General features: G+C 39.6%; 1 protein-coding gene across 1 annotated transcript in view; it reads left to right on the top strand.

The window, feature by feature from the left end:
* Positions 1-16,851, top strand: part of CNTNAP2 (contactin associated protein 2) — a 2,388,168-nt gene extending 2,371,317 nt beyond the window's left edge. Inside the window, exons 23-24 of the mRNA XM_077491601.1 lie at positions 7,707-7,781; positions 15,328-16,851. Of these exons, the coding sequence (XP_077347727.1) occupies positions 7,707-7,781; positions 15,328-15,527 (275 nt within the window). The 3' untranslated portion in view covers positions 15,528-16,851. The remainder of the gene's footprint in view (positions 1-7,706; positions 7,782-15,327) is intronic.
* Positions 16,852-17,210: the final 359 nt, after the last annotated feature.

The following is a 17,210-nucleotide window of genomic DNA, read 5'->3' as shown; positions in this document are numbered from 1 at the left end:
CACTGATCGGCAAGAGGGAAGTCAGGACAGAGCTCTGTCAGTGGAAACAATACAGAGCTCTGTTCTGTCAACAGGGATGTGCTTGTTTTTTATTTTCCCTGCAAAACTGCACATCGCTTAGTAAAAGCACCTCACAGTAAACACACAATGTTAATCCCTTCCTAGCCAGTGTCATTAGTACAGTGACAGTGCATATTTTAGCACGGATCACTGTATTAGTGTCACTGGTCCCCACAAAGTGTCAGTTAGTGTCAGCTGGTGTCAGAAAGCTCATATTACTATCACAGTCCTGCTATAAGTGGCTGATCGCCACTATTACTAGTATAACGTTCATGTAAACCAATCAGTAAACATACTGGGATTTTTTTACCAAACATATGTAGCAAAATGCATATTGCCCTAAATTTATAAAGTTTGATTTTTTAATTTTATTAGATATGTTTTATAGCAAAAAGTAAAATTATATTGGTGTTTTTTTTTTCAAAATTGTAGGGCTTTTTTCTTGCCCCCAGAGGGCAAGTGGATGAATAAAACAAAATTTCGGAAACAAACAAATATATTGCTTTTTGACTAACAGAAGTGCATCTTTAAAATACTTTAAAAAACTTTAAACTCTGTTGGTTGTAATGCCGTTGCATATATTACCTGACAATATTACCAACATTAAAAATTAAAAAAAAAAGAACAAAAGCCTTTTTTCTTCATTTTTTTTTTCTTTCAGCAACTTAGTAGATTCCCCCTACTTATTCTTATGCGGTAGTATAATAGTGCAATGTATGTTTAAACTTTAATGTGCTATTAGTATTATAGGCTGGGGATGGAATTGTGGTGCTGATCTAGAAAAGGCCAGTAGAGGGTGCCAAAGAGATAGTGTGAATGAGTGTTACGTGTGGAACTGCATAGGAAAGGGAAAGGATTGAAAGGGAACCTGCATCTCTCAGCCTACAGCTTGCCAATAGAGCAGTGGTTCTCAACTCCTGTGCTCAGGACCCACTAACAGGCCAGATTTTAAGTATTACCTTGGGGAGATGCAGACTAGAATACTGCAGCAAATGATCTCACCTGTGATGTATTTCAGCTATCTTGCAAACCTGGCCTGTTAGTGGGTCCTGAGGACAGGCGTTGAGAACCTCTGTGATAGAGTCAGGGGGCTGGGGCTTTACCAGACTGGTGGAAATCCAAGGAAAGCAGAATTTCAGGTGGGTAAAAATCCCGCCCTCACATTTTTGAACCGTTTTTGTTGGTTGATGAAAATTGGAACTGATTTTAATAATAGTTTTCATCAATTGACTTAGTTCTAATTGTATTTTAGTTTAGTTTTTCGGCACTGAAAACATGCAGCTGACGAAAAACTATGAAGAAAATATTTTTTTAGACACTGCAGTGCTGACTTCTGCAGAAGATTTCAAGGGTTGAGGGCAAGTGGAGCACCTACTGTCTTCTTCATTTAAGCCATAGCTGGAAAAAAGGTCACTTTTAGTTCTGAATGTTTCAGAAACACTTTATTTAATTGGATAGGTTTCAAATCTTCTTCTGAATACGAACACATATAAGAGACCAACCCAATACTTCAGAATCTAACTCTGAGTGCCCAGAGATAGCAGTATCTACCCTAAAAACACGTTTACTCGTATTTTTCTCTAGACTGTTGAGAACAATGATATCCGTGGGGATCCACCAAATTTTGATCCTCCCTAGTAGGGGACATGAATGCTGGTGATATACATTGATTATTACCATGCACCTGGATACCCTGCTTTTATGATTTTCTTTATACTAATAAAAAAACAAATTGTTTACTAAACCTTGAGTATACGCTGTATAAGTCAGTACCAAGATAGCCCTTCTAAAATGTTCCCTTTTCTTGGGTGATCAGGTGGACCGATCTTCCAGTCCCTTTTTCTCAACCTAAGCAAGGTCATTTGACTGGAGCTCAAGGACTGCTTTGCAATTATAAGGCTTGGTTCACACACGTGGCCAGAGATCAGTAAAACAGTTAAGCTGAGGTTTTACTGCCCCCTTGTAGGTAGATGCCTCCGTGCAAGGGCGGGACTATCCGATGGCCGCCATACAGAGGGGGTACTGGACAAGGGTGAACCAGAGGCCTCTGTAGGTCTCTTCAGGGAAGCAGCTGTCCGATTGGACACTGCTGCCCTGGTTGACCATGTTTGAGGTAGACAGTGCTTAACAAAAACACTGTCCCCTTCGGGTTGCAGTGCATTCAGTGTAGTGGGTAAGGACACAGACAGACCCCCTGCCGACTCGGGACCGTTAGAGTAGCATAGGGCCAGGTCCCTATTGAGGAGGGACAGAGTAGGGACTGTCTCTGTGTTCCATCTTCCTGTTTGGGCCTGGTTCCTGGTCTGTCTTCCACCTTCTTACCCTGCCGGATGCTGTCAGATGTCTTCAGTGTTCACCATACTGTCTGATTCATTCAAAGTTTTCCGGTCTGATGTGGCTGCATCTGCAGAGTTCGCTGTCCTCTCTCTACATTACTACAGTAATACATTTTGCTGCATCAACCATTCTTCATGTGAGTTTCCTTTCCCTGCGGGCACTAATGCCGCGTACACACGATCGGAATTCCGGCCAGAAAAAGACCGATGAGAGCTTTTCATCAGAAAATGCGACCGTGTGTATGCTCCATCGGAAATGTAGCTGTTCGAATTTCCGCCAGCCAAAAATTGATAGCGTGTTCTCAATTTTCCCAAAGGAAAATCTTTCTATCAGAAATACCGATCATGTGTATCAAATTCCGACACACCAAAAATCACGCATGCTCAGATTCAACTACAAGACGGAAGCTATTGGCTACTGAACTTCCTTTTTCTAGTCCCGTCGTACGTGTTGTACGTCACCGCGTTCTAAACGATTGGAATTTAATGTGACCGTGTTTAGGCAAGACAGCTTGAGGGGAATTCTGTCAGAATTCCATCGGGAAAACCATCAGAGCTTTTTCCGACGCAAATTACGATCGTGTGTACACAGCATAAGCCTGGGCCACACCTACACCCTGACCGCCCTTCTGAATGGTGACATGCAGCCGCATGGCACAGCGGCCGCTATACTGTGCTTCAATGTCACAGCAAAAATTAAACAGCATGTTGCTTTCGGCAGGTTTTGCCACCACTGATCGCAACCAATGTAGATCCATGGGGCCACCCTGCGACCACCCTCTAATCACATGTGATGCACGTGATTGCGACACGGTAATGTAGCATTTAAATAGTTAAATCAGGAGGTGAGGAGGCAACATTTTCTCCCACCAACTGTTTTTATGAAAAATTATACATTTGCTGTACATTGTGGCATGTGAGGAGTTTATTTATGCAGACCTGTACAGATATGATCTAGGATTGAACATTAAGCTATTTGCAATAACCTTCACATTCAGAGGCAAGACATAAGACTCAAATCTCTCATTCAAGGTGCCCTTATATTTATCTTCTACAAGTAAGCACAAATAAGCAGGGTAATGTCTCTTCTGCATTAATGCTCTGTAAAGTGCAACAACTCAATGTGTGTTTTTTTTTATTTCCGAAGCATGAATGTGTTTAAGCATTTAGTTACTTAGATACAGAAGCTAAACCATCCCACGAGTATTTCCACTATCCCTCAGGTGTGATTTTGTCATCAGTATGTTGCATAATACTCTGCATAAGTACACTACTTTTCAAAGATGAAATTTAAGAGATTGTCTCAAACCCATCTTTGGTTATGTAAAGTTATGTACACAACAGTTATTCTCATTATTTCTTCTGTAGGCTTATGTGAGGAGTATAAATATTTCAGTTTAAATCTGGACTGATCCAATGACAAGGGTAGTCTTTCTCCAGCATGGGAGAGATCTGAAGCTTTGATTGAGAAATACAAGAAAATACCAAAAGTTCCACAGACACCGTAAAGTAGAACTATAGGCAAACTTTTTTTTCATTTTAGAGTAAGGGTGGGTTATAACCCCTGTCAGATTTTATTTCTCCATCTGTGTCCCATTGTGGAGATTTACATTCACCTTTCACCTTATGTCCATAGCCAAACAGGAAGTGAGAGGAAATTCCTTAAAATGAAGGAAGCTCCTTGGGGATCACCAGAACTAGTGTCCTCATTGGAAGATTTCCCCTCTATTACTTTTCTAGGGACAACCCAAAACTTGGGATTTCCTTTTAATGATAATGGTAAACAGGACAAATAGAGAGAGTGAAGCTCCTTAAATTGGAGTTCCAGTCCCCCAAATATTTTTTTTTTAACACATTAGATAATGTAATATATGTGTTCCTTTTAGTTTATGTTTAAAGTGTAAGTACACCTTTACAGAAAATCTGTAAGGTGAACTTACACTGGACCCCCTTCCTCACCCCCCCCCCCCCCCACAGTCCTGCCAACCTGGAGTCCTGTGACCACCCGCTGTGAGACATTGGATTGCCGCTTTACTGGTCCGGGGATTTGAAATCCCTGTGGCTTAATTTCCGAAACGTAGCTTTCTGCATGTACAGATAGAAGGCATTCTAATTGGTCAACGCCGTTACATGGATTGCACTGACCAATCAGAACCCACCTAGCCCGTGCTGTCAGCCTTGGAGAAGAGGAGAAAAAGCCGCTGGGATTTCAAATCCCCCGACTGGTAAAGTACCAATCCAATGTCTCACAGTGGATGATCGCAGGACTGCAGGTCAGCGGGACCAGGGGGGATGAGGAAGGGGGTCCAATGTAAGTTCACTTACAGATTTTCTACAAAAATGAACTTACACTTTAGCAAAAAACTGACCATATCTCTGAAGCAGGCAGGTTCCATCTCTACTGTAGGCATCTGAAGCCCACTTCTCTTAATTCCCAGGATTCAGGGTAGCTGGCTACCCAGCATGCACCATCCAATCTCGCGCCTGTGCAGTAATGCCACTGTGTGGTGTGCTCTTTTTCTGACAGGTTGCCATAGCAGATCTGGAAAAACATGAGGTTTTGTCACTAGGCGATAGATGATGTCGATATCCCAGAAGTCCATGCGAATCGCCTAGTGACGAAATCACCTAGGCGGCCACAGCCAGAAGTGCTGCAGAAAATGAAGTCCAAAGGTATTAACTAGTTTAAAAAAAAATTCCCATTTGTAAAAGCATTCAGGATGGGCATGACATTGATTGGACATGTACAAAAATGGGTGGAACTCCGCTTTAACAGGGGCCCAGCCAGCAATAAAACCTGCACTCCATCCAAAACTGAAAAAAATAAATTTGAATTTAGTTATACGCGTACACACACGTCCGGACTTTACGGCAGAAAAGGTCAGACGGTCTTCCTGATGGACTTTCAACGGAGTTACGACAGACTTCCGAACGAACGGACTTGCCCACACACGAACGGACTAAAGTCCGTTCGTTTTGAATGTGGTGATGTACGACGAGACTAGAAAAGGAAGTTCAATAGCCAGTAGCCAATAGCTGCCCTTTTGTCGTATTTGGTGCATCGGACCAGCATACAGACAAACGGTTTTCCCGATAGGAATTGAGTCCATCGGACATATTTGAAACATGTTCTATTTCCAGGTCCGTCTGAATTTTTTTAAGAAAAACGATCGGATTATCCGACGGAATGATTCCGTCAGATCTATTCTGCCAGAGAGTGCGGTCGTGTGTACGCGGCATTAGAGGGAAGTGTTTGTGTTAACTTGTCACATTTAACTGAGTATATTCTGTAATGCTTTCATAGCCTAACTAAACCGCTTCTTCAGAACTAAGGAGGTGGCAATGAAAAGTCTTCAGAAGTACAGAACAAGTCCCAATGAATGTGACAAACTACTAATAGCTATGTCATGACGTGTATAAATAAGAACCTTTACAGAGATGTTTTTATTAACACAAAAATGGTCCAGCTCTTCTCATAGCTCCTGTCTTTGTATGTTTATATGTTTTGGATCATCAATATGGGTTGAAGAGGTTGCAGATGGCGTGGACCCCTCTGAAGCCCACAGTCAGGAGGAACTAAAGGGTAGAGTCTCCAGGGTCATCACAGCTCACCCTTTCTTTCTCTATGCAGCAAGCGGCATTTATTTTGCTCTAGCAGGAGAGTCTGGTCCTCCTTCCCATCTGGGATTAGACTTATTGCTTTTGGGCTAGGTTCCCACATAATACCACCCGTTCCTGACCCACACACAAAACACAGTGCTCATTAGCAGACATATAGAGTGCCATTAATTCTTAATGGCAGCCCCAAACACCGGAAAAAACATAGCATTTTCCAGTGCGGGAAAACACAAGGTGGCACAGCACAATGCAGTTCAATGCTACCCTGTATGTGTGTCGAACGAATGAGCTGCTGTGCCTGCACAAACGCACCCCCACAAAACACAGAGGTGCTTACCTAGGCTTAGTGCCCAGCCATTGCTATAAAGTTACTCTATATGCCTGACAGGCTACCAGAGTCTTAAAAAATCCCAATGTGTTTTTTCAGCTAAAACCTGATAAGCAAGCTGGAGTTTGTAGCTGTGCATAAAAAAAAAACACGTGTTAAAGAAGTTTGTATAATGCCGCGTACACACGTCCAGACTTTCCGGCAGACTAGGTCCAAAAGGATTAGTCCCTCAGACAATACGAGTATGGGCTAGTCTGATAATTAAAATAAAAATCAGACTGGCCTAGAAATAGAACATGTTTCAAATCTATCCGACGGACTCAATTCTGACGGACTAAAATCGGGAAAACCGTTCGTCTGTGTGCTGGTCCGATGGACCAAATACGACGCAAGGGAAGCTATTGGCTACTGGATATTGAACTTCCTTGTTTAGCTCCATTTACGTGATCACGTTTAAAGTTAATGGACTTAGTATGTTCATGTGTGTCCAAGTCCGTTCATTCGGAAAGTCCGTCAGAACTCCGCCGAAAGTCCGTCTGGAAGACCGTCGCACCTAATCTGCCCGGAAAGTCCGGTCGTGTGTACGTGGCATTAGAGTTAGAGAGTAACATAATCTAAAATAACATTATGATTATTATTAAATGTTACTACTATTTATCTTGTTTTTTTTATCTTTACTATATAGTTTAATTATTCTGCGCTCACCAAACCTAATATTGTGATCAATATTGTATAAAATACAATATTATAAGTGAAAAAGGTGAAAAAATATGTGTATATGTATGCTGCTATCTTCAAGAATTAAATACTCAATTCAACATAGACTGTATAGATAGAACACATTATTAAATAATCATACGAAAAAACACATAACATGTGAGTGAATCACTCCATGTGAATCAATTGTTAATGTGTTAAAAAGTCCCAAAAAAACACAAAAAAATAGTTTTAAAAAATGTGACAAATGAAAGTAACTTCTGATTATTTTGTTAAAAAAGTCCCAAATCATATATTATATTTTACCAAAAATGTATTTTATTGCGTTTGTTTGCCCTCAAATTTATGTTAGTGTGTCTTTTACTGAAGTTTTAACCTTTGGGGTAATATTGTCACATAAAAAATTGGAACTACCACAATTTTTTTCTCTAGGGTATCTACTTTCAGAAAATGTATAATATTTGTGGGTTTTGTGTAATCTTCAGGTTTAAAATAATTTTTTAAACATGTGTGCAAAAAATGCAAAAACGGCCCTGGCAGAGAAAGGGTTAAGCAACTGACTTCTTAACACATTTTTATCACCAACCTGTAATAGTCTGTTTTTGAATGTTTAATTATATCTTCATTTTCAATTTTATTCAAAACAGAAACTGCCAACTTCCCGAACAATGAAGGGCAAGCTATTAAAGATGGCGTAAACAGAAACTCTGCAATCATTGGAGGTAAATGAAGGAAATGTTAATTATTGTTCTTTTATTTGAACGGTGATGAAAACACTTCAATCTCAGTATATCTTAATGATAACCTTACTTGGGGAGTAGTGATATTGTTATACAGCCATGGCTGAAATTGTTGACACCCCAGAAATTTTTCAAGAAAATCAAGTATTTCTCACAGAAAAGTATTGCAGTAACACATGTTTTGCTGTACACATGTTGTGTATATTGGAACAAAACAGAAAAAAAGGGAGGAAAAAAAGCTAATTGGACATAATGTCACACAAAATTCCAAAAATGGGCTGGTCAAAATTCTTGGCACCCTTAACTTAATATTTGGTTGCACACCCTTTGGAAAAAAATAACTGAAATCAGTTGCTTCCTATAACCATCAATAAGCTTCTTACACCTCTCATCCAGAATTTTGGACCACTCTTCCTTTGCAAAGTGCTCCAGGTCTCTTATTGGAAGGGCGCCTTTTTCCAAAAGAAATACTTGATTTTCTGGAAAGATTTCTGGGGTGCCAATAATTTCGGCCATGACTGTATATATTTAAAGTATAACAATATCATGTGTGGTAAATTATCCATTTGTGGTGAGTCCCATGAACGATTGCTTGATTTTTCATTAACGCTAACCTCAAGGCAAACAGCTAAATACACAGATGAAATATATGTAAAATAATTGTTTTACTTGCCAAAGGATTTGTATTTTTGTATTTCCCTTTCTGAGATTGGCAGAGTGGTAGACCTGGGTTTTCTCTACTGCAGTTAAGTAATACAACTAAAAAAGGAAAGAAAAACTCACACGCTCAAGCCCAAAAAGTGTTAAATAAAAAGTCCCTATATGGCCCTATGGGACTTCACTATGATCGGCTTCTTTGTTCCAATTTCATGCATTTGACGGGGGAGTTTGACAAAAAGAGGGGAACAGCAATTAGACGATTAAAAAACAGCGCATCAAGAAAACTCGTAGCTTGACAGGCTGGTCTGGAAACTGTGTCTATCTAGCTGGTTATAAACATTGTGAGGTTTCCGTTGTGAGATGAGTGACCAGGACTGGAGCTAACCAGCAGAGGATCGAATTTACTAAGACGTATATTGACCACCTGACTGGGGTCAAAAGCATGACCCCTTTTTTTCTCTTTGGGCATCTGGACATCTTCCACTTTTCCTTTCTCTGGAGACACTTATTGTTATATGTATAATCCAGTTCACTTTTTATGCGTTAGCATTTTAATGGATATTATTGCCATTTTATGAATTTTGATGGATTTTTTTGGGGTGGGGAATGCCTCTGCTGCTTATAACTGCTCCTGGGTTGTCACCCTGTCATATGCCCTTCTGGTGGAGACTTTTCCAATGATCATTCCCAAGTAATGCCCAGTAGCTGCTCCATCAGCAGAATCTACACCTCATGGAGTGCACACATGTACAAAGAAAATGGCTGGAAGGAGAATGGAGGAGAGATCATCAGTGATGAGATGTGAGAGAGATAAAAAATTGTTGAAAACATCAAAAAACAAAAAAGGCATTCAGTTAGGATATGTATTTGCTTACAGCAGCAAACAGAAATAATTTTGTGCTGAAGAAAAAAAAAATGTTCTCAGATTCAAATATCCTCATTGATTGAATAGCAAGTATAATGATACTTGCCCCCTAAGTAATGATTCGCATGCCTGAGGAAAAATATCCATTCTATCAGCAATAATAATCGCTCTTCATTTTTAGAATGTGCTGCGCATCTACTGGTTTTACAAATCCCATAAAATAAAGAGGTTTGACCTTAATACTAGCTGGCTCACTAAATCACAATGCATGCAATCCAGGCAATTGTAAAGCAATGAGAAGTTTTGGTAAATAGAGCTGGGCATCTGCACAAGGATATTTGAATTTATTGTTGAGTTTAAGTTGAGACTGCAGTGGCTAACATTAAAATAATGGATGAATATGATGGCTGCCTCAGGCGTGACATTGGTGCTGTGAGATGAGCAATGAACAGATGCAGAACCTGTCACAACTCAGATACAGAGTTGACATACTGCTGATATACAATATACACCTTGCTTACGCTGTAACTGATGCAGGTGTTTTATGGGCACATTGGACTGCTTTTTATATATACAAGTATATTCCCCTGTGACAGAGGGAAATCTGCCATACTACTGACTTGCTACTGGATTTATGTTATGATGTGGCAGTAAACTAATGAACTCGGTTGGGGACCTAAGTAGGACAGTCATTATCCCAGATGTAGAAAATGGTTTATCACAATATTACAGTTCATTAAAGCTGAAATCCAGGTCATATACTTTGATAAATGTGCAAGTATACTATGAGTTGGGTCCAACAAGGTGTATGCCACCTCCTGAACCTATCTCTATTATTTACATCTGACATGTTTTTGGCACTCCCGGAGGACATACTCAGTACTCTGAAAGGAGAAAAACACACACAGCTACTATAGTTGCAACCTCTGCTGCCCATTCACGGAAGCCTTTGGTTTTCTTTTTTTAAATGAAGTCACATAATACAAAGGCTTCTGTGATTGAGCAGGAGGGGGGGGGTGGTATAGCAGCTGCATTGACTCTGCACCTGAAGGAGCTTAGACAAGGAGGTCCAGGTCGGAGGCTTCTGTGATTGAGCAGGAGGAGGGGAAGGGTGGTATAGCAGCTGCATTGACTCTGCACTTAAAGGAGCTTAGACAAAAAGGTCCAGGTCGGAGTGCTAAAAGCTATCTTCCAGGAGCTCCAAAAACCTGTCAGATGTAAATAATAAGGGATAAATCCATGAGGTGGTATGCACCTTGGTTGGACTTAACTGATATATGCCTGTACTTTTTATAAAGTAGCTGAATTACTGGAGTTCAGCTTTAAGCATGGGAACACTGGAGGTGATTTACTAAAGGAAATTAGACGATTTACTTTGCAAGGGAAGTTGCAATTTGCAAGGGAACTATCCCCAGGGGTTTGTGAAGGTAATGCTTTGTAGACTATCATCCAATCACATGCAAGCTAAAATGCAGTTTTTAAAATTTTCCTTGCACGTGATTGGCTACACTTTGCAAAGTGCAATTTCCCCACATTTGCTAAGCCCTAGAGAAGACTTCTTTGCAAAATGTAGCTTACATTGCAAAGCAAACAGTCTATATATTAGTAAATCACTCCCATTGCACATTTGTAACTTTCTGAGATGAAGTCTGTAGACATAGAACACACCCCTGCCAAACCCCTGTTTATGTGGAACACTAAAATGTGCCAAAAAAGATTGTTAATAAATGCAAGGCCTTTTTTTCACTTCTAATTTTCTTGCAAACTTTTAAATGTTGGATGAAAGGTTTAGTGTAGGTTAACACTTTTGGTAGTTAAATAGTGCATTTTATTTGCAGATATCTATACATCAGGTCAGAAAGAGAGACAACCGAGGTGGAAAAAGGGACAAAGGGATTTTGGCTCTAAAAGAGAGACAACCTTTCCAAATGAGTGATAGTTGGAAGCCATGCATTTGCTACTTAATGTGAAAAAATTCAAATTTACATCCATTATGAGGCGGCTAAATATATATGGCTTTAGAGAACTAAATAACATGTTTATAAAATAGGAGTTTTGTGACTGAGTCATGCATATCCAGTGCCCTAGGAGACTACGACAGCAATATCCTTGAAGGTACCAGATGCAAAGACTACATAAATTAAATACAAAGAAAACATCGACTGATTCATAACTATAGTAACAATAGATGTTGAAGGCTATCATATATGTGTTGTATGATTCTGTGGAAATTTACAGGAAATTGGTCCATAACAGCTTCTGAGAAAACACATAGGAGGAGATTTACTAAAACTGGAAAGTGAAAAATTTGGTGCAGCCAGCCAATCAGCTTCTAACTTCTGTTAGTATGTAGTTAGTAAATCAAACCCATAATGTGATGTTGAGGTTGTTATAAATTTTCATTGCGTTTTGATGTTTTTATTTCTGCTTGTTGCTTCAATCACTACTGAATTATTACAGTGTCTCATTTGCACAATAAAAGTTCCAACCCAATTCCAGCCAAAACTATAAAGAAAGGCTATACTTTGAATATTCTCTAGAAAATGCAAAACGTGTAATTTATTCCTGCAGCAGTTTGCCCTCCTGCACCAAGTGCAACCAATAAAAAAAAAAAAAAAAATCATAAAGAGAATAAATAAATAAATAGAAAACCTCTATGTACAGAACCATATACAGTACTTAAAGTGGGGTTCCACCCTAAAGGGGAACTTCCGCTCATCGGAACCCTCCCTCCTCCGGTGTCACAGTTGGCACCTTTCAGGGAGGAGGGGGGTGCAGATACCTGTCTAAAACAGGTATTTGCATCCACTTCCGGGCATAGACTCCCATGGGAGTCTATGCTGTTTCCTGTCCCGCCGCTGTCTGCTGGGACACACAATCAGATATTCCCTGAATCAATAATCTCTGATGTTATTACATACGAATTATACTTTGTGAATTTATGAATACCTCCAACTCTTTTTGTAAAACACTTAAGCCCCATACATATGATCAGTTTTTCTGCTGAGTTTTTCCTTCAGGTTTACCAAAACCATGTAGTGCAAGGGCCTGCCGGATTGCATACAAATTGAAACTAAGGTTTGACCTCATATTATATGGTTTTGGTAAATCTGAAGAAAAACTGATAGTGTGTATGGGGCTTTAGATTGGGAGGAAATATATGTCACCACAGGGTGAAACCGTGGACATATGATTGTAAGTCATATGTCCACAGCTTTGAAGGCACTATAGCTACGATTTAATTAAAATTCAACTATCTTTATTATACACATAGTTAAAAATACATGTTGTACAATTCATGCAACTATACATAGATACTCTTAAAACATATATGTGCCCTATGTAAGGTTGATTGAGCCCCAAATGTAAATACTGATAGATTTGGAACAGACTAGAAACTGTCATTGGGTTGAGGAGTTAACAGCAACCTCTAGCCTCTCGAGCAGCCTTTCTCAACCTTTTGAACACAGAGGAACCCTTAAAATAACTTTCTGGTCTCAGGGAACCCCTGCTAAAAATGACTCATGATACATTAGTGTGATGGTTAGTGGGGAGAATGCTCCTTACACTTCTTATAGAATGCTAAAAAGATTGATGATGTCAATGGAAATTGGCAGAAAGGCAGAAATTGCTCATTGCTCAAGGAACCCCTAGCAACTTCTCGAGGAACCCTGGTTGAGAAACCCTGCTCTAGAGGTTGCAACTCGACATGTTTAGAAACTAAGTGCTTCTTCAGGAGCTTATGACAATGGATACAAAATATTCAGTCAGTACATATCTATATGAATAAATTATATACGTTGCGCTTAAAAGTGATATTAGTTGTAGTGTACACTAAAGAGTGTGTATATTGTTTACAACTTTATTGCACTATAGAGTTTTCCTACTTTATATATATCCCGGATGGATATGCTGAGGAGCCCAGGAGCCTGACACTACTAAAGAGCCCAGAGGTGGTTCACATGCGTGCTTTGACTTAGCTTAATTGCAAAGTTGCACGCTCTAAGATGAACGTTCACTACCTAAAGCCCCGTACACACTATCAGATTGTCTGCTGAGTTTTTCCTTCAGATTTACCAAAACCATATAATATGAGGTCAAACCTTAGGAGTTTCAATGTGTATGCAATCAGGCAGGCCCGTCTACTACATGGTTTTGGTAAATCTGAAGGAAAAACTCAGCAGAAAATCTGATAGTGTGTATGGGGCTTTAGGGGGCACCTGAGTGATGACACCCTAGCACATCTTGGATCACATACCAATTTGTTTTTCAAATTACACGGACTATATTATCACATTATCAGTGACACAGCTGGTTGCTACTCATATGCACATGAGCACTTTGTTATATGACCTGAACCAAACATTTGTTTGTATTGCTCTTTCCAGCAGGTCATTAATTACATTTTTGGACACTTTATAACTGCACAGGAGCACTTTGCTGTATTATTTGTTTACGCCTTTGGTATTTTAAACACAGTTATGCACCAAGCACTTTTAAATTGAGTTTACCATTATTCAATTCAAGAATCTAGGCAGTGGTAGCTCGCAGGACTTCTTTCATTTTTGAATACATATCTATAGTAACATCAAACCATATATATATATATATATATATATAATCTATTATTCTCAATACTTTATTGAAATCTTACAAAGACAATAGCGAAATCTATGGCATATGGACAGGTGGAGGCAGGGACCAAAACGCACACAGTGGGAACCTCCAGGCTGGCATGAGGGTGGCCCACCTAAAGGGCAAAGGCCAAAATGATGTTGGGGGGGTATTTTGGAAAGCAATCTGATGAGCTGGCTAGAACTATTTCTTGAGGGAGTCTATTCCACATATAGTGACTGATAAGGCCCATACACACGATCTGACTTCTTTTAAGGCAACATCCAACCGTGTGTATGCTCCATCGGACAAACTTTTTCGGTTTTCATCGGACAAAAGTTTGCTCTGAAAACAGACAAACTTTTCGGCAACAAAAGTCTGATGGAGCAAAGTCCGATCTTGTGTACAGAAAACCATAGGACTTTATTCCAAAGTACAAACACACATGTTCAGAACCAATGCAAAAGATCAGACAACAATACAGAAGTTGACTAAAGGGTGGCAGTAAAGAGCAGAACAAACACGTGATCTGGTGAAAGTTGGCTGAAAAAGTCCTGCCATGTATATGCTTAAAGAGGAGCTGCACCTTAAAAAAAAATATTAAAAGCCAGCAGCTACAAATATTGCAGCTGCTGACTTTTAATAAATTGACACTTACCTGTCCGAGGGTCCAGCGATGTCGGCGGCAGATGACGAGCAATCGCTCGTCTCTCTGTTGCCCCCGCCACCATCCTCTGTCAGGGAATCGGGAAAGTAAAGCATTGCGGCTTCACTGCCCGGTTCCCTACTGCGCATGCGCGAGTCGCGCTGCGTGTCTGTACTGGTCTCCGCTATGTCCTGGGAACTGTGTGTTTCCCAGAACACAATGGGGGGGGTGGGGCATCTGCGGCGAGCTGCAGCGAGCTTGTCCTGGAAGTGGGTGCAGATACCTGGATTATCCAGGTATCTGCACCCTCCTCCCCCCTGAAAAGTGCCGATTGTGGCACCGGAGGGGGGGGAGGGATCAGATGAGTGGAACTTCCACTTCAGGGTGGAGGTCTGCTTTAACAAGTTCACGGCAACCGCCCTTTTGTACAGAAATCCAGGGGAAAGTTTGTGTAAAGTCTGATCGTGTGTATGAGGCTATAGAGTGAGTATCTTTAGGATGTTTTAGCAAATATGATGAGAATGAAGCTTCACGTTTCTTCAACTAAGTTTATCATCTGAAAAGCAAGTACTGCACTTGTAAAGTATTTCAAATGTGTTTTCATTGACAGACGTTTATTAAGTAAAAAAAAGAAAGGAAAGATTTATGGTTTAATAGGATAAGGCAATGACGATTTAATTATTTATTTTTATACATGCATTTTTGACGCTTTTTAAAATAACATTTGGTTCATGTCCCTACAGGTATCATCGCAGTGGTGATCTTCACCATACTCTGCACCCTGGTTTTCCTGATACGCTACATGTTCCGCCATAAGGGGACCTATCACACCAATGAAGCTAAGGGAGCCGAATCTGCAGACAATGCTGACGCTGCCATCATCAACAATGACCCCAACTTTACTGAGACCATTGACGAGAGCAAAAAGGAATGGCTAATCTAATTGTGGTCACATCGGTAGAAAAATAATGGGTTGTTGGGAAGGACTATGTCTTGCCAGTGCACGGCTCCAGACTTCTCCTCACAAGACCGGCACAGCCAGGGGGCCCCTGAAGGGCCAAACACAACGCCGACAAAAAATTGCAAATTCATAAACTTTGATGAAAACATTTGTTTTTTTGGTTTATGTTTATCTTTGGTTTTGCTCCTACTCTCCCTGTTCAAAACGAAAAAAATGAAATATCAACTTTTAGCGTTTCAGCCTTGGTTTGGATCTGTCAGTTATATCTGTATTTTTACTTTATTTTTGTTGTGTGTGTTTAGAGGCAATCTAAATACTTAACAAAGTTAAAGGGTCAGTTTTATAAAGTTTTATAAGCCCTTGAAATATTAACTTAAAGAAACCAGTATATATTATATACACCAACTGTTATATATAAACCTGTGTAAGTGTTTATATATAATCTCACACACAAACCATGTAATTGTTCTAAAATTCATCTACAGTACTTCCTTTGTCCTTTATATATCAGAAATACATTCATTGCATGCATAGGCACTGCGGTAACTCAGAATGGTTTAGGTTGGAGCATTACCATGCCAATAAAGAATGTATTTGCCATTTTTTTTTTAGAAGTTGTTGCTATATTCTAATACATTTAGGGATAGACAACCTGTGCCACTAGTGTACAGACCATAGTTGGAACTAGAGGTCAGCCATAAGTTGCCTAACCCTAAAAATGGGGACTATGCACTAAGGTTTTCTTAGTGTATTGAAATCAAAATGTTTGAATGGTATACCTTGCAAAAGAAGAAAAAATATTATGAAATATATTGCACCTTTTTCTGGTACAATGGCTTGTGCATCTTATTTTTCGTCTTCATAGATATCTTTAACAGAGGATTTTCTAAAGTGAAGTGATGTAGAACAAACCAGCGTTTGTTTTAAAGATCCAATCATGTGCAGAAGCTTCTCTTTTTTCAGTTTCCCTGCATAAGATTGAATGCTTAATTTACCTTCCCTTTAGGAAATCACACCTTAAATGTATTTGAGCAGTTTCTCTTTTCCAGGCCAAATGGAAGGATATAACCAAGTAGTCGATGACATTTTCAGGTTTTACTTTTCCTAGAGCATTAGCTTGATGGAGTCCATTTGTTGGCTTGAAAATTTCTTACAAGAAGCTCTGTATGCACAAAATGCGCTTATTTATAGAATTAAAAAAGTCTATTAGCACATTGGAAAATTTCTATTGTTCAAGTACCCAAGGCTACTTGTTTATGTAAAGGACAATTGGCTGAGCTTATTAAATGATTTTTTTTCCCTCTGAGTCTGACTGTAAAACTTTCAAAACCAATCAGATCTATTATCAATTTTGACAAGGCTTTTATTAAGCAATGGGCTTGCTAAATATTGTCAATTTATAATGAAGAATGCCATGCTCCTTTACTCAGTGTTGAAATATGTTGGGTTCAACAATAGCAATGAGCCTCGAAGTCTACAATCACAGCAAGCATTTTCTAAAAGAAATAAAGGAGCTGTCATTGCTGGCTTGCTATTGAAAATGCTAGTTGCTAAGCTGTTTTTTAATACTTCTTGTGTCACTGGCCCAGAATAGGTATGCAACCCAGAAAACTCAGAGTAAAGGCAATATTTCTAATCTGCTTATGTGTCCTACATCAGTGACTT

Source organism: Lithobates pipiens, unplaced genomic scaffold (genome assembly GCF_037356315.1).
Source record: "Lithobates pipiens isolate NorthernLeopardFrog02 unplaced genomic scaffold, aLitPip1_a1.2 Scaffold_19, whole genome shotgun sequence".
NCBI lineage: Eukaryota > Metazoa > Chordata > Amphibia > Anura > Ranidae > Lithobates > Lithobates pipiens.
The sequence above is the reverse complement of the archived record's forward strand: the minus strand, read 5'-3'. Positions and strand labels throughout refer to the sequence as shown.